Source organism: Anser anser (genome assembly GCF_964211835.1).
Source record: "Anser anser genome assembly, chromosome: 1".
Classification (NCBI taxonomy): Eukaryota; Metazoa; Chordata; class Aves; order Anseriformes; family Anatidae; genus Anser; species Anser anser.
The window spans coordinates 63,564,940-63,587,048 of NC_139720.1; the positions used below are offsets into that span (position 1 = coordinate 63,564,940).

Consider the following 22,109-nt stretch of genomic DNA (forward strand, 5'->3'; position numbering starts at 1 on the left):
AATTAAGGAGCTTACATCCACTTATAAGAGATCATTTGCAACCATTTCAAAAGCAATCATTTCCTATTCAAAAATATTTAAGATTAACAGTTATGTTGCTAAAACATTAAACTGAAACTGGCCTTCTAATTGTGCTAAGTTGAGGAACATACCAGCAGATACCTCCAGAGTTACTCAAGCAGACACTTATTGGAAGCTTATTCACATGCAGGGGTGATAATACCTACAGATCCCTGGGCTTAGACTACCTCTTCAGCCTGCTGTGGCCACATCTTATGGATTTTCTGTATACAAAACGCTCTTTAGGTTTGGGTTTGAAAAGATTCATACTGAGGTCTCAAGAAAGAGTGGACCCTACTTTCGGACACAGAGGACACACTTTCTAGCCCTCCCCTAAATCAATCTCTGTAGAAAAATGAGCTGCTGTCCAAAGCAACATGGTCCATTTGGCTTCTCGATCGTGTAGCACATGGCTGCACAGCATCTCCACTAACAGATAGAAGCAAACAAACAAACAAACAAAAACAACCAACAACAAGGCCTCAGTAGAACATCTGAAAAAGATCTGTGCAAAACTGAAGCCTCTTTTGATAGGTTCCTTGCTTTCTCTGAATTACTTAGGTTTGAGGAAGGAGGTATCACCCCTGGATGGTGAAACCCACTCCTGTGGAAAGAGTCAGAGATTTTTATGAGGTCACTTTAGGAATTTTCTTTCCATTATCAGTTCTGATTAAGAGTTTGATCCAGAAAGGGTCTGGTTGTGACTCAGGTTCTTCTTTGAGGGATTCTCTCATCTGAATCTGAGTGTGAGTCATGGCCATATTAATGACATCTGTAAAATTAACATTTTTCTTGCAGTTACCTGGCCGAGCAACCAGTTTTGATAGCCAGGGATCTTGTTCATCACCAAAACCACCGCTTACACCCTAGGGAACAAGAGTGGATTCATCATGTTCAATGTCCAATGCTCCTATGTAGCTCACATCTACATGTACAGAAGGTTTGGCTTCTGCAGACGAACTGTATCCATATTTTTGTATTAAAACACATTTTTCCTATTCTGTCATATTACAGTTTATAATAATTTCTTATCTTATGAATGAAATTGACTTGAGCTGAATATAATCTTTCTTCATAAAAATTCATTCACCTGTTTTCTCTCTGGCATATATCCAGTGTCATATCCAAGTGTTGTTTTTATATGATCTGTATCTTTGCATAGACAAAGAAATCAGAAAAAAAAATCCCTTAAGCAATTCAAAACCACAGCATATCATAATGCATAATTCTTTTGAGGATGAGCAAATAGTCATATATGGCTATTGTATTAAATCTCTAAGTTGCACTAAATCCTGTATGAATTCTAAACACTTCAAGCTGAATATTGCATGAAAAAGAGAAAATAATATCAACAAAAAACTATTGTCACCTTTTTACTGTATGGAAAACTAGTTCATTCCTTATGCAGGGAGAAAGGGCTGATCAATAACACACTGAAGCCAAGTTTGCTGAGTAGGACCCTACTGGCTTCACTGGGTTTTAGTTCAGCCTTTAAGGAAGAGGTCCCACAAGTGTATCTATGCAGTTATAACTTTCCAGCAATTAGGATACCCACTGCACCTACAGGAAATCATTAACCTGTCTGTCATAACCACTAGGCATGTGCACCCGGACAAGCAGCTGTGCTTGGCAGCTATTTTGTTTCAGCTACCCACTGGTTGATGAAGAGCTAGCTCAGATGTCTGCATGGTACTGAACTACACATCTGAACGTATCACTGTGGACAGCAAATGTGTCTACAAGAAGCTATGTAGAGGTTGATATAGCTCCACAGAGATGTAGTAGGTGTCTCCTTATGAGGTGCATCTAGCCCCTTCAGTAAAGCCTGTTTGCTGTGGGCATCATGCAGTCCTTTTTCAGTCTTTATTCAGGCCAAACCGTAGATAAGAGAATGCTCTGAAATAGAAGAATTTATTTAATGAATTTTAGTATTCAAAAACGTGAACAAAATTTTCAGTTACACAAAACATTTTTCTGATTCTTGACTTAGTATGACAGTGTTAGTTTTGTTTGAAGTTATTTTGACTGAGTACATAGTTCATGTGGGATAGTTTCTGGTCCCTGGCTGGATGCCTCAAATTAGATGTCTAATATGAATTTGAAATATGTTTTGTGTCAATATATATGGGGAAAAAAAAAAGAAAAAAAAAGAAATGTAATAATTTTATAAACTAGTAAACTTATTCATTAGAACACAGAGTGAAAGCAAATACAAAAAAATATATATATATATATATATATTGCCTGAAGTAAGATAATTTAAAAAATGGAAGAGAAGTGCATATTATTTTCTGGATTTAACTCTTCCTATTACAGATTATCTCAATCAGATATTTTTTCTTCCTTTCTTTTTTTTTTTTCTATGAAGAGCACAGAAAAGACTGAATGATTGGGCCTGAGATTTTGAAAGCTGAAGTGCAACTAGAAAAAATTGGGTTGGTGGCTCTTTTTGTATCTTTATAACATATAAAGAAACATGTGAAGATAGTATTTTCCAAAATGTTACAGAGGAGTCATACATGAGAAAAATAGATTATTTTACAATAATGGAAAAAAATGTGGGAATTAATCTAGCTTTGAATGGAAAGGAGGTCTTAGACAGACTTCTAAAGAACACTTTGGGGTTGGTTAGTTTGACCTGGTTGACACAGAAAACATTAATAAAGATCCAGCTCCTCCTGTAACTAATCCTTAAGAGAGTCAGTTGTACTCCAAAGTGTCTTGACAGCTCTGGGAAAGCTGGGAAGGCTGGTCTTTACATTCCAGGTGTTTCTAAGGAAAAAAAAAAAAAAAAAAAAAAAAAGAGGAGTCATGTAAAACAATTTTGTGCACATACAGAAAGCAAAACAAACTAATAAACAAATAAAGCTTTCAGGCATTCTTTACATATTAATGATAATAACAAAAAAAGGCTCCAACCCAAGTTTTTGAATGTCTGTCCCAGGTTGCTTTTCATGGTTTCTAGACAGAAATAGATTTCCCAGAGACGGTTGGTAATGCTGAATACTGATCCTCCCTGATTAAGATTGTATTTTCATCACCATAACTACAGAGCAACCTTGCAGAATTCATTCCTCCATTTGCTCCAGGTGACTAATATTTTAAATAGGAGAACAAGATCTCCTTTCTGTTTTGTTGTTATTTTTTTCTCCTATCATCATCTTCATGAGATTTTGTGGCCTAGATCATTCTCACAGTGATTTTGCAAGGTTCTTATACGTACATAAATATATATGTTGATATAGAAAAACTATTTTGTGTATACATGTATCTTAATATAAATTACATCAGCAGTGGCCTTTGTGGCCTAGAAAATACTTTTTGTAATGTGGTACTGTAACAGTTGACTAAATATTCTTTGCACTTTTTTGCACCTAATATCCAAAAAGTTAACAATTTCACAATCAAATGTAGCATAAGTGTTCAGCAATGAGCAACATCTTTTTGACTTTTTCATTGTCCTCTGTGAGTACGTTTCATCATATGATGATATTTCAACTGTCATTTCCTTAAATTTAAATTGTTGACAGACGCCAAAGGAATAATAGCTCACTATGTGCCCTGTTGTTGATTTTGTTGTTGTTGTTATGTTGGTTTTGTTTCTGTTTGGGGGGGGGGGGAGGGGTTGGTGGTTGGTTTTTCTTTCTTTTTTTCTTTGTTTGTTTGGTTTTGGTTTTGTTTTGTATTGTTAATAGTGAATGACTTCTGTGTCTAAACTTGATTTATCGGTTTTCTGCATATATGAAAAATCAGGCTGCAAAATTATCAGGACATCTAATTTCAAAAATTATCCCCTGGTTGATTCTTATTAATCCCTTTTCAGAGATTAATAGAATTAATGCAGAAGATTATAATTTTTCATTTTTGCTTCACTATCTCATAAGATAGGGTATATATTTAGAATAACCTGTCCGTTGGCTTTAGAGCCTGGTTCACACATTACTCTATGAGTGGACTCATAGAAGTAACTTCAAGTAAAAACTTAGCACAGTTTGTCAATTAATATGTTGCTTTATGAATCTCTTTATTAAGATATGTAAAATGTTTTAATTTGCAAATAGTTGTAAATTTCCTGCTTCCATACTGAATATTTATTTGTTGTTTATCCACATTTCTGTCATATCACAAACATTAGCCTAATTTGAGAGAAATCAAATTTGGAAAACGGTGTAAAATATATTGTAGCAGTTTTACAAGAGTTTGAAAAACTCACATTCCTGAGGCTAACTCACAAGCCTGAATTATTTTTATTGAAATGTTTTGCTGGAAACAGTAACTGTACTTAATAAGAATTGTATTTTGCACTGCAGAGCTTTTTTGTACTTTCACAACAGTAAACCACAGATCTGTACAGCGAAAGTACATGATGGATTAAGTGGTTTCAGGGGAGCTGTTAAATTTTACATTTATTTTCAATAATGCACTGTAAAGTGAAAAAAGCCCACATACAAATGTATCTAATGAGCCATTCTAGTCTTTGGGGTAAATATTGTTTTCAAACAACTGCTTCCCTTCCTCACATTAAATAAGTTTTCAGGGACCATTAGATTTGCTCTGAGCAACCATAAAATTGTTATTAGGTCTATGCAAAATATTAAGTAGGACCCTAAAACACAGGTAGATTTAGGATTCCAGTGATACTGCAGACAGCAGCATAGGTTAGCAGATATTCAGTAAGGTGTAGGTCATATATTGTACTCTATGAACTCAACTTTGTATGACTGTATTGTATCCATCTGATGATATGGGCCTTCCCCTCACTCTCTCAGCAAGTGACTATCACTTTTCCCACCGTCTTTTTTTATATTGGGTTTCTGTTCAAGCAGCAGAGACTTGACCTTTATTTTTGTCTGTGCTGCTAAAAGATGACTTCTGCCTTAAAATGCAGTAATATGAAACCTGTGAGGTGTAGGATAGCTAAATCTCTCATTTTCATTCTATGAAGAACTGTCAGGGAAGTAACTTCCATGTTCCACCGTCCCTTACGATACCTGGAAGTTTATGGAATCAATGATACTGTCTGGTTTTTGGCTTCCAGCAAGCACTGAGGGCAATATATGTGTCTCAGGGATATGTATATTGTCCAAGGACAAAGAAAGTGTCCAGAATCAATAAGATAAAACTAGAGGATTAGGACAAAATTTCCCCTGCAACATTTCTTTTTCAATATATGGAAATGTTTTGACTTCATATTTTTACAATAATATTTTTTTCTTAATGAATCACAACTTTATTCAATATTTTTGAAGAAAATTTTGAGCAAGCATGAAATGTTTTCATTGTTTTTTTGTTTGTTTTTGTTTTTGTTTTTGTTTCTTTTTTTCCAAAGATAAAAAGCAATTACTTCCTATCTTCTTTCTATAGATACAGTTTCGGAGCAATATTAAGAAAACTAAGTTTCCAAAAACCACTTATTCAATCTAACCATTTCTCCTAATTTTCAGCTTTTTTTATTGGCTTCTATTTAATCCTTTTGAAAGTTTTTAACACGCACAGCACATGCATGATTCTTTGGTTCCCATATTATTTTTGCTATATTTTTTAATAAATTAAGTGATTATATCCAATAAACTTTTATACATATTAACTTTTTGTCACACTATCAATTAATTTGATTAATGATCTTAAAAGCTTTATACATCAGTTTCTGAAATCAGTTGACTATATTTTTAAATGTGTAAAAATTTTAAAGTAACTATTTTAGTGAGTAACTATTTTAGAACTCCGTAATAGAATTCTTCTCCTGCTCAAAATATTTTTTTTCAGAGATCCATAAATGTGCCTGCAAAATTTGAAGATGTTTTTAATAGAGAATGCAAAAGCTTAGATTTGCACATACAAGTATTTGCACTTGCAAAATGTATAATCATTATTTTTTAACACTTCTGTCAAAACAAAACACCCACACGTTATCAGAATAGGTTTCAATTCATGAAAAATACTGGACAAATCTGTGCTGAGATATAGTTCTTTGACCTAAGAAGTTCATATGACTCTATTTCTAGAAATATTAAAAATCTGTAGGTGTTAAAATATGATCTAAGTGAGGTAACTTTTAGGCAAAGCTCATATAATATGTCAGACCATCCAAAATACAGATAACATACAATATATATGACAGGAATATTAATGCAAGTTTTGATGGAAAATGTTCTCTCTCATTCACAGCACCGCTGAGACTCAGTTTAAGCCTTTGCTCAAAATTCACTTTCACTTGTCTTCTGAGGCTTGTCAGTCTAAACCGAGCTCTCTGGTGTCAGAAAACAGATTGTGCCAGAGAGCAGACTGCAGAGCTGAGAAAGACATAGGAAAATGTAGCAGCAGATGCACACCAATCAGTTCAACTACAAATGCTCTCAAATGAAAAGCTTCCCTTCAAAACTGATGGTCATCTCAATATTTATATCACTTATGCTTTCGTTATGTACTATAAAGCAGGAGGAAAGAGGGAGGTACCTGTAGAAAAGTTAGCATTAAGTGTAGGAATTAATTGAGGTGCTTATCAGAGTCATTTGCTATGTCCAAGGTAAATAATATTTTAACTTCAAAACTGTCTTTTGTTTACTCACCCAAATGAATTAATGCCTCATACACAATTCCCCTTTTCCTTAGTCCTGGCTGGAAATAAGCAGTTTTGTAACAGCACACAACAAACCAGGAGCTGGAGCCCTAAGAAAAGATGAAGCTGCATGTGGGATTTAAATATCACAGGGGAATCTGGCCAGAAAATGAAACTAACACCTTCAATTTTGTGCTAAGTGCTAGGGGATGCTTGATGATAGTAAGTGCTCAGGACTGTGATTTTATATTTTATCTGATAGCACCTCTACAGTGTTGCTGTTGCTGGGAAACCTCTTTGAGTCTTTATTGACTCAAAGAAGAGAATGCCACTGGTATTTCTAAGTAAGATTTTTACACTCCATTATAGACCATGACTCTTACATTACATGGAACTCAGTCTTATGAAAGACCACAAAGCATGTTAAATTTGCAAAACAGAAAAAAATCAATTCAGGCTGTACCATCATAAGGACTATCCACTTTGTTGATAATAAGGACAAAATTTGGTGCCTTACTGATCCAAGAGAGCATTTTCATGAGTGCTCTATAGTGCTGAGTTTGTGGTGGTGAACTGTTTTAGCACTGTTGAAGAGCCTCACTATCAACCCTGGAAAAATAAAATTAATGAATGTAAATGCAGGCTAAATAGATTATCACAATACCAAAGCACTATCTAGTGGGAAAGACATAAAGACTCTCTAATATATAATTCATTACTGTGTTCTGAAAGCTGGATCAGTAGGAAGTCAGATAGCTGTTGTGATGAAAGTGGATCTTCTCTGTAATAATTTATGAATACAATATGTTGACTTGTCTATTGGTCTCAAATTAGGGGAGTTCAACAGATAAGATTCAGGGAAAAAATAATACGCAGAGAATGCTTGTCAGTGGCGTGCCTCTTAGAAGAACGTGAGATTTTCAAAATGTTAATATCTGTCCTGGTGGACCAGGAGATTTTATCGATGCCCCAGCCAGGCTGAAAAATGCATCTCACCTAAAATGGTGACAGTCCAAGCAGGCAAAGGAAAAAAATATAGATATGAAAGATCAGGAGATCTGTTTCAGAACAGGCAAGATTTATGTCTAAGCAGGCTAAGATGCAAAGCATTGCTAAATTTTACGAAGAAATTAGGCTGCATTAGACTCCCATTAATGGATAGGAAAGCTTTAACAGAGCAGATGTGCATATTTAGACTTTATTTTCAAATCCATTTCTTTGAAATATTAAAGCTTACATATTTAAGCTTAAATATTTAAATAACATTCTATATTTAATTAAGTGGAGTATTCACAGCCTCCCTAAAAGAAAAGTTGGAAATCCATTCAGACTGTCCAGGTTAGCACAGTTACTATAGAGACAGTGTCCCAGAGCCCAGAATAATTGTGAGAATTGTGAAATCCTGCCTCTCCCCTGAAGTGGTGAAGTCAGGAAGCCTGACAGGAAAGGAGATCTGAAAGCAGACCAAGGTAAAAATAGGGGTACATCCATTTCATGACATCTTCAGAGCTTATAGAGAACTTTCCCACTCATTTATTACACAGGGCATATCAATAGAGTGACACCAACATGTTTTCATGACAGCCACCTAACCTTTATACAGCATTTTACTGTCCTTCAAAATACAAGCATGTTTTGGAGAGATTACTTTTTAAAAATAGTTTGGGACTTTTGCATACCTAAGACATTCAAACCCTTGAAGTAAAAGAAATCTGTCCATGCATCCACATATAAAAAATAATAATAAAAAATAATAAAAAAGATGTAAAATAATTGTATGGATTTAAGACCAGATAGTTTGAGACCTCTCAGAGTTAAAAGGAAAGGCTGTGCTTCCCATTCTTAAACAGTCTTTTTCTGTAGGTGCAGACTTCCTACTTGTGTAATACCTGCATAATCCCTGCATAGTCCCTAGTATCAGAGATATTCTAAAAAATGCTTGTCAACATAACAAACGGACATTTTAGGCACATAACATGACTGTCACCAAAAAGGAACCTGCATTTTGGGACAGTTTGCAGATAAATTTCAGGGAAGGAGAGATTGTGGGCTATTAGCAGGTTTTGTGAAACAGATATGCTTATATAAATACAGTCTCCAAGAAGAGAGAGAGAAGGGGTTTTGTTTAATATGCTGTGAGTTGAGACTGATGATTGCATTAGAAGTGAAGAGTAATGAACAAGAAGATATTTAAATCTTGTGTGACATCTGACTCATGAACACAAGAGAGGAGAGGAGGGAGAAAAACCTATTAAGCATGTAAAGAGCTTTCTAGAAAAAAAAAAAAGATTAAAAAAAAAAGTAGATAATACCAAAAGTCTGTGAATTGAGAGCATTTTCCATAGTAAAAAATGTATATGTAGCAAACACTTGCAGAAAAAAAAAAAAAAAGAGAGAGAGAGAGAGGGGGGGGGAGATTTTTGATGTAATTCCCTTACCTTGTGTTTTACACAGCTGTTTGCAAGTTTACAATGGGAGCAATGTTGTGGACTCTGGATCTATTCTTAAAATATAGTCCTCCACCCCACAGATCCTGATCCCAGAGGAGCCACAGTGCAAAGGTTGCTGGTAGTTGCACAAGGCACATCCTCCTCTTCTGGTCCATCTCTTGCAGCATAATTGAGGCTAAAAAGAAACATCACCAAGATGCACTCAGACACATTCCTTTCTGGGTGCTGCAATGGCCTCCTTTTTCTTGGCATCTGGAATAAACTGGAAAGTTTCTGATAGGTGAAAAATCTTTTTTATATAATGCCACCTCTTCACATTTTCAAAGCTTCAGACAATCAGTAATTGAATTAAAAACCAACAGGCAACACCTTTAAAAATGCTGCTAGACTAATGTCACACAATGGTGGAAGAGTCACTAGGCTGTTGCAGGTGCTAATTCCTCAATGACTCACAAAACTGAAGTCATAATTATGGTGTATTTCTCAGTCAATATACCACAGCTCTTTGTGTATGAATAGGGTGCTCGAACCGATGTTCCAGATAAATCCTGTCTCCTCCTGTTTTTTCTACTCATGCAGGTTCAGCTGAATAATGAATTCTTATTCCTTTGTCCTAAATTGTTACACAGTACTGGGTGTACTAGATTGCTTTACCCTGGGAGTGGCTGCCTCTTACTGAAAATCATTGTGATCAATACATGACCATTACCTCCCTCACCATGTTTTCCTGAGGCTTAATTGCATAATAACAGTTATGAAGGAAAGGACTGCATAGCTAAACAAAACATAGAATTGCCAATTGTAATTGTTCTTGGCAAAAGGGTATGTGTGGATGGGTGTGTCTTTCTTCTTTATGTGAATGGAGATTTGGCTACCCCAGAAAATGAAAAAAGGAAATTTGTTAGACTCTCCAAAGGGCACTTTATACTATGTTGCATTTATTCCTTTCAACTTTCCTTCAGTGTGTTTAGTGATCTTAATTATCCCTGAAGGACAAGAATTTAATTTGTTTAGTTAAACCTACAACCCTTTCACTTTGCAGTCCACCAAACCATTCTTTACCAATTACCAAGGTAAATTTGGGCCAGAGAATCAAAATCACTGACTATAAAGTATAGCTTTATCGTAGCCAGCAACTGAATCTGCACAGTTAGACCTTTTCTGTATTATTCTGAAAGGTAGCCTGGCACTATTGCACTTTAGCTACTTGCCAGTAGCACACAGAAAATTGTAGGTCACGGTTAGGTTTCAGAGAAGCTCTGAGGATTAACCTCTAAAATCTTGGATCTGATTCTGCGTGCCCTCCAGAAACAGGGCAACCCATGAAATGAATGAGCAGTCCTACCTAAATGAATGAGCAGTCCTACCTAAAGAGGGCTTGATAATGAGAAATCCATGCTGAGAAAAGAGATTTCATTCAAATTAAGGAATTTCAAGGCATTATATATATATATAAATATATATATATTGCCTTTTTTTTTGTACTGTTGTTAAACCTTTTCCTAAGACTTCATAATTTAATCTTTAGCAGAGCAAAAAGTGGTACTTAAGTACCAATCTACTCATGCACTGAAAATAATATTGATGCAAAAAAATAAAGTAAAATGAAATAAAAATTAAAGCCTTTTAGCAAAAAATACTTGTGGCAGTAAAATATAAAGATGCTGATAAAAAGACATTTTGCTTATTCTGAGATTTTTTCGCCCTTTTTTTTTTAAATAGAATTAGAATACTTCACCCCTTTTTTGGGTGTCTCTCAAGAAAACCACAAATTGTTAAATGTATCTACTGTAGCTTTAATATTTGTTGAAATAATATAGCACAAAAAGGTGATTCATTTCAGCCTCTTAATGCATAATTTCAACAACACACATTTGTATATTTTGCATTAATAAAGAAAGCTTACCAAAATCTATTAATTACCATTATATTTCCAAGGTACAAGTGTACTATGCTTCCAAATCAAGCTTTCATTTAGGTCTATCACTTGCTATTTTCTATGGCAATTGGTTTTGTGTTAATTAATTTTTTTTTTAATATCATGGCAATAGACCATTAAATTAGCCCAACAAAATTATTCTGTAGGTCTTTTAAATATGTTAATTCATTTTGAAACACAGCATTATGTACGTGACCAGTCCACTGTTGAAATCAAGCAGAAACACTGCTATTGATTTCAGCTGGCTTTGCATTAGGTTGTATGTGATTTTGTATGATAGCAACTTATGAAGTGAACTGAGTTAGGAGTCTCAAGACAAGCAGAATGAATTCTCTTATATCCACCATGGATGTTTGCAGCTTGGTGACAATTCAGATTATGCTAAAAGTATTCAGTGTGTCCCTAGGGTATGAACTACTGTTGCAAATGCTGATTTTACTAATACTGGTAAGAAATATGAGCCTCAGCTGCCTGATTTGGTAAATAAAAATGTCTAGTCTCTGTAGTCAGGCATAGAGGTCAGGTGTATTTTTACTGGATTTTTCCTTTTTAATAGTGGCCTACAGTTTTCCACGTAATGCCATCTTGCTATTGAAGCTCAGAGGGTGTCTGTATAGGTAGAAATCTTTAATATATAATATTTAGATAGTCCTGTTGCAGATATAGGAATTCTTTTCAGTCTATATTTCTATGGAAAAAAGATATTAAGCAAAATTTACTTTTGTTAAATAAATAGAAAAATATTTCTCAAGAAAAGGAGAAAGTATAGATATATATTTCATGTTGTTTCTTTTTTATTTTTCTTCCAAGTGTGAGTCTAAATCATTACCTATTCTTCTGTATTTCCATGAGTAAACTTAATAGGATACATTCGACTTAAATGCACGTGTAAGGACAGGATATGGCTAGTTCTCAACCCTACAAGCAGCCAGTGTTGGCGTACTGATTTGGTGACACACTTCTGACTTGTGTGCTTTCTCTCCTTTGTGGTAGAGATCACAAAGAGGGCCTTTGTTCAGCAAACTATTTGCAATGTTTTTAAAATGTGAGCTGCTAGTTGAGTCCCATTGAAATCACCATGGCTTGGGCATGCACCCTGACCTGAGCACCTGCCCAGGGGTTTTGCATTGTCTAGGAATGGACAAACATAGGGAGTCATGACTAGACAGGATGCTTGTCTTAGTTTAGACTCTAAAAGCACATCTCGACACCCTCCATGCCAGCATAGCTATACCAGCCAGGATGGGAGAGGGCAAAGTCAAATTGCATTTCCTTATTATCCGGCTCTGCCCAGTCCTCACCACCTTAGACAGCAGGCCTGCAGCAATGGCTCCTGTGCATGCGAGGAGGATGCCCTTTGAACCACTGCAAGGGGAGTCCCCAAAAGCCTCTCCTTTCTTCTCATGAGCTTGTAGTCCACTTTGGATTTAAACCAATTGGCTCCAGTGGGCTACTTGTGAGAAATGAAGCAGAGAGAGTAGAATACAGAAATTAGCCACATCTTTCCTTCAGCAGAGATCATTATGTTTTTCTAGTATAAGCTTATTTGTGGAAAAGGCATTCTCCAGAGTGTATGCTTCAAAAGGTAGGAAGTTAAATTGGAGTTCCTGGCCATAGGAAATGTTAAAAAAATATTCAATATTGAAACACTAAATATTTTGAAATATAAAAAGAAAGCACCCAACACAATGCCCATCAGAATTAGTATCTTTGCTGTAACAATATGGGGTTTGGATTAGGCCCCATCTGGCCCAAACTCTAACAGAACTCCCTACCTTTAAAATAATCTTTTGATTAGATCAGAAATGTTGCCAGGTCTATGTAGCTTACAAAGAACTGCAGAGTTCTTCTAAGATTTTTTCTGTTCTTGCTATGTGGTGTTGGCTGACCAAGACCTAATATTAAATACCTGACTGTTTTAGTAGTACCCTTTATTTCGTGTTCATGACGTGACTTTTTAAATGAAGTCTGTGATTTGATACTTAGCCATTGTTCAAGTCAATATCCTTGGCTTCTGCGTTATAAAGAAAAAGAAAACTTTTTGGACTTGTGTAACTGGCTTTTTGTATGCGCTAAATGGCCATTTGTGAATCTTGAGAGCATATAATTGTACTACTGATAGAAAATGTTTTTTTTGCACTAGCCTTTAAAAGCTGTAATACATTTCAGTATTTTTACAATGTATTCTCTAGAAAGCGTGAACTTATTTGTCAGTTCTGAAAAAAAAATATGTAACAATGAAACCTCAAAAGATGTTATGAAGTGTACAGTTTGTGATAATTTTATATTTAAAAAATAAAGAAAGAAAAGAAAAAGAACACAATTGAAATAATTTTATTCTAATTGTTTCATATGTATTTTGAAAAAGAAATAAAGTGATTAAAACTATTCTCATTTTTGTTTTTTTTCAAAAACAAACCGTTCAAGAGAAAACAGAAATCAGTAGGTTAGAGTTGCTTTTTGCATTTTAATTTACAAGAAAATACTGAGCCATACTGGAAAAAATAATGCTATCTGGTTTACATTTGGAGCTATAACTAAATAGATGCGCAGACCATCTTCCCATTTCTTCTCTCTCTCTTCCATACCAGAATTCATTGTGCTCCTAAGGTATATTTCCATATTCTTGATGCCTTAAGATCAATGCTATACCTGAAAAATTATTTCATTTTCATTTCCATAGAGAGGAAGAGCAGCCTTCATAACCTTTTAACCTCACATTGAGAACACTTCCTATACCCAAGTATCATTACAAAATGTTTTCTTCTAATGAAGTTATTACTTTAAAATTCTGAACCATGAAAGGGACATTTTTGCCACCCATTTTCAGGGCTGAAGACAGAACGTATTTGAACGAAGACCAATTAAATCAAATAGTTCCATTACATTAACTAGTACTTTGTGTAATGCTTTTCACATTATCTTCCATTTCCTGCTATGATATTGTTTACTGTAATCTTCAAAGTCATTAGAGCATGTTTTAAATAATAGGTTAATTTTTCAATTTAAGATTATTAAAGTATTTAAGGTTATTGAAGTATTTCACTTAAGAGACATAAGTCTAATTTCCAGCTGCCTTGTTCCTAATTGCCTAATCACTTAGATCAAACAGACAAGAACTTTACTACCATGCAAGGGAGACAAACAGATATGGATAGGGCTTATTTTATGCTTATGTTCAACTGAAGCTAATGACAACATGTTATGAAGCAATGATGATCCAGGGTTGACAGCCTGAAGCACGTCTGATATTCTGTTGGCTTTTAGCATGAGGATACTTTTTAAAATAGGAAACCTAAGTTTCAAGTGTCAAATTTTAGCTGGATATGATGTTTTTTCATTCTACCAGATGCCTAATTCCATCTGATAAAAACAGAGATAAAACACCATTGTTGTATATCTTCCAACCTGGAGAATATTTTCTGAAGAAAAAATAGTACCCAAGTTCAACATACAAGCAATTGTACTTTGGTATGCTTTTGTAATTCTTTTGAAGTAAAAGTAAATATACAAAATTGAGGTTCCAATCCTGTTTCTGATATCTGCTGGCAGAACATTAATCTATCCTTAGTCAGATGTCTGCTTAGGATATACAATGCAATTCAGTTTTCAACTTCACTTCAGGGACTTGGTTTACACTGGTGATTGAAAGATTCAGTTTTCTTTGAAGAACTGCTTATCTTTATCTAGCAGAAGTAATGTCATTCTGGTTTGATATTACCTTTAATCTTAATATTTCCTCTTTAATGTAATAGAGTACTCATTTTCATTAGAGGGATAGGTTCTGATTGTTCTGAGTAGTATAGTTTGTTTTGGAAAATTAGCTGCAATTGAAGTAGAAGCAATACCATGCTCTCCAAGATTTCATTGTAGTCTGTGCAACATAATTTCCTATTAAATTCCTAATCCTTGCACTTAAATCATTCCTGAATGTCTCTGCATTCCTTACAATAAACAAATTTACTAACCCACTGAGGAGCTGGAGAACATGCAGTTTAAAATAGTGGGAGAATCAAAGAGGAAATCAGGAGATGATTTGTCAGGAAATGTGGAGAAGATGGGAGGGCAGAGAAACCCTTGAGAGGTTCAACCTTTCTATTAGTTCTGCTTCCCTCAAGGAGAAAGAAGCAGGTGCCCAAGAGCAGTGTTGTGGCTTCTCCATGGCTTCTCAGCACAAGTTGCATGAGGAAGGCTGTTCTTCTAGCAGGCACAGATCTCTTGCCCTTTCATAGAGCCACACAAAGCTCAGGTCATGTTGCACTGTGGGAGGCTTCATCTCTCCCTCAACTTTTCAGAGCAGGACTGCACCTGCTACTGCAAGTAGAAGAGCTCATGGTGCACTGCGATTTTTCCAAGTTTCTATATGTTTTCAGACACTATGAGGTTTGGAGAAAACTCTAACAACTTGTGGTGGCTATGGACTGCCTTTCCAGCTTTCCTCTGAAACACACTAAAACAATTACATCTTATTGACTTCAGGAGAGGAGAATGGCTTTTGTGGGTGGTCACACTGTTCTAACCCCATAACCCACTGAAAAATAGACATGATGTAATTTCACAACTTATTAAATATTCTTACGTACAGAGAAGAGCACCCTGTCTCAGCCAATACATGCTATTACCACAACATTTAAGAATGATGTAGCGAAAATCAGGGATCCAAACTGAATATCTCCTGTCTTCTAGGCTGTGATAAATTAGCGGGTGTTTGTTCATTGTCTTTAAAAGGAATTCAGAGGATCTGCTGAGAAGATAAGGTTTTGCAATTTACGACCTTGTTAAGGGGGAAGACTAAGCAAGTAGATAGTGGGGAGGGGGTGTTGGATAAACATCCTTGGTAAAACAAAGACTCTGTGAAATACTGTTTCCCGCTTCACTACCCTCCCCCTTGAACACGAGCACAACGCATGATCATTGAAAGAAAAACAACGACCCCCAACAACGAACTGCGCAGCTTCAGAAGGTCCAACAAGTCCTGACAAACCGAAACTTGGATGCTATAAAACGGCGACACTGAAAAGGGAAAGTTGCGTGCTGTGGTGGAGCGGAGACTCCCCAGCCGCCCAGCGCTGTTTTGCTTGTGCCTGCTTACTTAATTAATAAAATATTTCTGATAGACCAAGAAATTTGTATGGTCTCACTTATAACAAATTTGGTGCCGTGACTCGGATGAAGGCGGATTGACTGGGAATCCCTCTAGGGGAGGCGCCCCGCCGATTCTGGCGGCCCCGGGAACGGGAAATCCCGCTCGAGCCCTTCACCGACGAACCCCAAATTAGGCACAAGCAAATAAACCCGGTAACCCCAAGCAATCTTTGTGCACGAAGACCGAACGAAGACCCACGGGGTGGGTAAGTATAGGCCGGTGATCCGTTCGGTTGGGGTTGGTGATCCCGGAGTGCGTCTGTGTGAGACGTCCAATTGCGGACGAAGTGAGTGCGGACCCCTCAGTAGTGCGGTTCCCACATCCCGCGAGGGACTGGGCCACGACCAGGGGGAAGCGGCTCTGTGTGTGTGTGAAGGCACTCCGGAAGATGGGACAGAAGAAGAGTAAGCCTTCTGGTCCCATGGGTGGGGTAATGCCTAGTGCTAGGTTACCCCCTATTCCCCCAGATAGTCCACTGGGGTTAATGATTAAGAATTGGAGTGATTCCCCTTTTAGGCGGGGAAAGGATAAAGTAAAAATGATTCATTATTGTGTTGAAGTTTGGGGAGGTAGGCAAATTATTGGCCCATATTCGGGTCGTTTGAAGACTGGGTTTGCCAAGCCTTAAACATTTATGTAAGTGCAAAGGAACCTTTTTGTTTAGAGGAGAGCGAATATGCGAGCCTTTGGATTGGCTCAGAGAATCGAATTAATCTGTACCCTCTGTACCCTTTAAAAGAAAAAGGAGGGGCAAAATTACAAATTGTGGAGCAAGAGATAAAGTACCTGGGTCACCAGTTAAGTAATGGGACTAAGAAGTTAGACCCAGGCAGAATCAGTGGAATATTGGCTTTAGCATCCCCGCGAACTAAAAAGCAGGTACGGCAACTGTTAGGGTTGACCGGATACTGTAGACAATGGATAGAAGATTATAGTGGAAAGGTTAAATTTTTATATAACAAGCTGAATAAGGATGGATTACTCAAATGGACAAAAGAAGATGAGGAACGACTGAACAAGTTAAAGGAGGAACTAGTACGCCCCCCCCAGTGTTAAGCTTACCAGATTTAAGGAGGCTGTTTTGTTTTTTTTTTTTGTGAACAGCGCAGAAGGCACAGCATACGGAGTGCTGGCCCAAGAATGGGCAGGGAGTAAAAAAAAAAAAAAAAAAAAAAAACAAAAACCTGTGGCCTATTTGTCTAAATTATTGGATCCAGTTAGCCGGGGTTGGCCAAACTGTTTGCAGGTAGTGGTAGCTGCTGCCTTGTTAGTGGAAGAAGCACAGAAGATCACTTTTGGGGGGGGAAATCAAAGTAATATCTCTACACAATATATGCGGGGTACTGCAACAGAAGGCAGAGAAATGGATCACTGACGCCAGATTATTAAAATATGAAGGAATTTTGATTTCCTCTCCAAAATTAACCTTAGGAACAACCTCCCTACAGAACCCTGCTCAATTTCTTTATGGGGAACCAAATGAGTCCTTAGGACATGATTGCCTCCGAAATATAGAAGAGCAAACGAAATTGAGACCTGATCTAGAGGAGGTGGAATTACCCATCGGTGAACAGATATATGTGGATGGTTCCTCGAGAGTAGTCGAGGGAAAGCAAAAATCAGGATACGCGTTAGTAAACGAGAAAACATTTGAGATAGTGGAATCTGGACCTTTGAGCCCTAGCCGGTCTGCCCAAGCTTGCGAGCTATATGCCATATTGCAGGCCCTAAAATTGTTGAAAAATAAAAGCGGTACAATATATACAGATTCAAAATATGCTTATGGGGTAGTACATACATTTGGTAAAATATGGAAAGAAAGGGGGCTCATCAATTCACAAGGAAAGGGTTTAATACATCAGGAATTGATTACCCAGGTTTTACAAGCTATCAGAGAGCCCAAAGAAATTGCTGTAGTACATATAAAAGGGCATCAAAAAGGCCTCACCCCTCAGGTTAGGGGTAATAATCTAGCAGATCAGGAGGCAAAAAGGGCAGCATTAATGAGTATAAGAATTATAAGAACGAGGGAAGATTGCCCAGACTGTGGGAAATACTTAATACTTATACTTAATATATAATAATTAATATAATAATTAATAATATAATAATATATAATAATGCTTAATATAATACTTAATACTGTGGGAAAGGCTTAAAGGAATTTCCATGTTATGATTGCTGGAGTGAATGGGGAGTTGATGGGATTGAATGCAATTGTTCAGAGGAAGAAAGCCCGCCTTATAAAAACTGCTACAAGTGCGGGCCGACTAACTCCCTGTGGTCGAATGGACCCATTCCCCTCCCCTTACTCTGTTTCACTAATACAGAAGAAGACAAGATGACACAAATGGGGGTTCAAAAAAAAAAAAAAAAAAAAAACCGATAAAGGGAAATGGGTACTGCCTGATGGACGGGAAGTGTTACCAAAATCAGTAGCTATGAGGGTGCTACGGAGATTTCATGAACAGACGCACTGGGGTACTCAGGCGTTGGTGGATCAATTTGCCACATATTATATGTGTATAGGGATTTATAATATAGCAAAGAGGATCGTAAATGATTGCATAACTTGTCGGAGGGTAAATGCTCAACACATGAGAAAAAGGGTCCCGGGAGGAGGACGAGAATTGGCACATCGACCTTTTGCAAAGATTCAATTAGATTTTACTGAACTTCCAAAAACGGGGCGATATAGATACTTACTAGTTATTGTAGACCACCTCACAAACTTTGTTGAAGCATTCCCTACGGCAAGGGCCACAGCTCAAACCGTGGTAAAGATATTATTAGAAAGCATCATACCCAGATACGGGGTAATAGAAGCAATTGACTCTGATCGAGGCCCACACTTTGTGTCAAAGGTATCCCGAGACACGATGAAGGCTCTGGGAATTAAATGGGAATATCACACTCCCTGGCATCCTCAGAGTTCGGGAAAGGTAGAACGAATGAATGGTGAAATTAAAAGCAACTAACAAAGCTTATGATAGAGACTAAAACCTCCTGGGTGAAATGTTTACCGCTTGAACTATTGAATATCCGGACATAGCCCCGAGCCGATGTCGGAATCTCACCTTTTGAAAGGCTGTATGGTATGCCTTATGATTTAGAGATGCCATCTGATCACCCCCAGGTACAGGATATCCAATTAAAACCTTATTTAATACAGCTTATGAACCAACGGAGGGAGTTGCAAGCGAAAGGCTTGGTGGCTAGATATAGCAATCCATAGGATACAACCTGGAGATAGGGTTCTAATTAAGACATGGAAAGAAACGTCTTTAACACCACGGTGGGGAGGCCCCTATGTTGTTTTACTTATCACAGAGACGGCTATCCGGACGGCTGAGAAGGGGTGAACGCATGCCAGTCGCGTGAAAGGACCGATCCAGAAAAGCAAATGGGAAGCGGTCACAGGCCCTGATGACTTAAAGCTCACGTTGAAACGAACTCGATAAGTATGGTCTAACTGTCTATGTATCGTAAAAAAAAAAAAGGAGGAAAGGGGACCCTGTTTGATCAGAAAAAGGTCGCAGTTACCTGAGAAACTCCCCTGAAGAACACTACTGCTGCCAAGAAGAACTTGCACCTTGTAGTTCGCTGCAACCGAACTGACAAGCGAGGCAGAGAGTGAAACGGTGGGGAATTACGTGGCCAGGTAAAGAACTCTGGAAAATGGGCCCTAGCCATTTTTTTTGCGATACATAGTAATGGGTACGATTGTTTACACTGTTCCTGGGTCTGCGCACCCTCACAAACCTTTTAAATGGAGCCTGATTAGATGGGAAGATCACCATGTTGTTCAGCAGATAACTACTGCTGGGGGACTGATAGGGAAGGCATCATCTATATAAAGAAGGAAGAGACTAAGAGTCCCCAACGGGTGGGACCAAATCAGAAACTGTCGGGGAGTGTTTTGAGGATTCAGCCTACACAAGCTTTTAGAATGCTAACTCCTAATAGCCCTAAACCACTGGAGGTTGCTAATAAATCAGTAAACCCGGAGTATGGGATTAGAAATGAAGGGGTGGCCGGGAATAACATATGGAGAATCATGAATGCTAGTTATCAGTTGTTGAATCAACCAAATCCAGACGTGCCTAGACCTTGCTGGTTATGTCTTGATATAAGGCCCTCATATTACGACGCCATTGGGGATCTGGGAGAAACCACCTGTTCAAACGAAACCGATCCCCCACAATGCAATTGGGGAAGGGATGTAGGAATAACGTTAACGGAAGTAACTGGGAATGGCAGGTGCGTAGGCACGGTCCCTGGTGAGAAGTTCCATCTATGCAATATTACAGAAAATGTTACACAATTAGACAAAGAAAAATGGTTAATACCAGCAGATAACACCAGATGGGTATGTTCGTCTCTGGGGGTAACTCCATGCTTATCTTTGAAATTGTTCAACTCGTCTCATGATTTTTGTGTACAGGTAGTAATTATACCTAGGATTCTTTACCATTCTGAGGAGTATATGTACATCCAACATGCTATGGCAAAAAAAAAAAACACTTAAGGAAGAGAGAGCCTATTACGGCTGTCACTTTAGCCACTCTGATGATTCTGGGGGCTGCAGGAGCCGGAACTGAAATTAACTCTCTGGTAAAACAAAGCCAAGAATTTACCTCTCTACGCATTGCTGTAGATGAGGATTTGGCCCGTATCGAGCAATCTATATCAGCTTTAGAGAAATCTGTACGACAAAATCGTAGGGGATTAGATCTGATTTTTCTACAACAAGGAGGATTGTGTGCAGCCCTACGAGAGGAGTGTTGCGTATATGCAGATCATACTGGAGTAGTAAGGGATACAATGACTAAATTGAGAGAAGGGCTAGAAAAACAAAAAATAGAAAATGAAGCCCACCAGAATTGGTATGAATCCTGGTTTAATTACTCACTTTGGCTCACTACACTGCTATCAACTATAGCAGGACCTTTGTTGCTGCTCATATTAACACTAACTTTTGTACCATGTATATTCAATCGAATAATCGCGATTGTAAAAAAAAACCGATTAGAGGCAGCTCACCTTATGCTTGTGCGTGCGAAATATGAATCTCTTGAACAGGAGGAGGATGACGCAGAAACTTTAATATTGAGCAAACAAGTGCTTCAAAAATTCATCAATGAACAAAATATGTTAGAAAAAGAAAAAGGAGGGATTGTGATAAATTAGCGGGTGTTTGTTCATTGTCTTTAAAAGGAATTCAGAGGATCTGCTGAGAAGATAAGGTTTTGCAATTTACGACCTTGTTAAGGGGGAAGACTAAGCAAGTAGATAGTGGGGAGGGGGTGTTGGATAAACATCCTTGGTAAAACAAAGACTCTGTGAAATACTGTTTCCCGCTTCACTACCCTCCCCCTTGAACACGAGCACAACGCATGATCATTGAAAGAAAAACAACGACCCCCAACAACGAACTGCGCAGCTTCAGAAGGTCCAACAAGTCCTGACAAACCGAAACTTGGATGCTATAAAACGGCGACACTGAAAAGGGAAAGTTGCGTGCTGTGGTGGAGCGGAGACTCCCCAGCCGCCCAGCGCTGTTTTGCTTGTGCCTGCTTACTTAATTAATAAAATATTTCTGATAGACCAAGAAATTTGTATGGTCTCACTTATAACATAGGCTACAAAGTATTTCTCTAGATGAACTTATATTTTGCATGGAATACATGACAGTTTCACAAAAGAAAAAAAATACAAAGGAGGCAGAAGTATGCATGTATGTATATATATGTGTGTATATGTATATATAATGTCCTTTTATTCTGCTAAAACACATTAGTTCAGATAAGGAAACAGAGATATTACTTTCTCAAAATATTGCCTACTACATCATTCTGAAAGTTGAATAAAAGCCCTCCTGCTGCTGCTGTTGTAGATAACAGAGTCAGTTGTTTAACTCAAATGACAGTCATGTATTTTTAGAACAAAAGGTCC

At 37.4% G+C, this 22,109-nt stretch overlaps 1 protein-coding gene across 1 annotated transcript in view; it reads left to right on the plus strand.

Moving 5' to 3' along the window:
* SYT10 (synaptotagmin 10) overlaps positions 1-21,769 on the plus strand; it is a 55,124-nt gene extending 33,355 nt beyond the window's left edge. The window contains exon 7 of the mRNA XM_083832826.1: positions 859-21,769. Coding sequence (XP_083688952.1) covers positions 859-930 — 72 coding nt within the window. The 3' untranslated portion in view covers positions 931-21,769. The remainder of the gene's footprint in view (positions 1-858) is intronic.
* Positions 21,770-22,109: the final 340 nt, after the last annotated feature.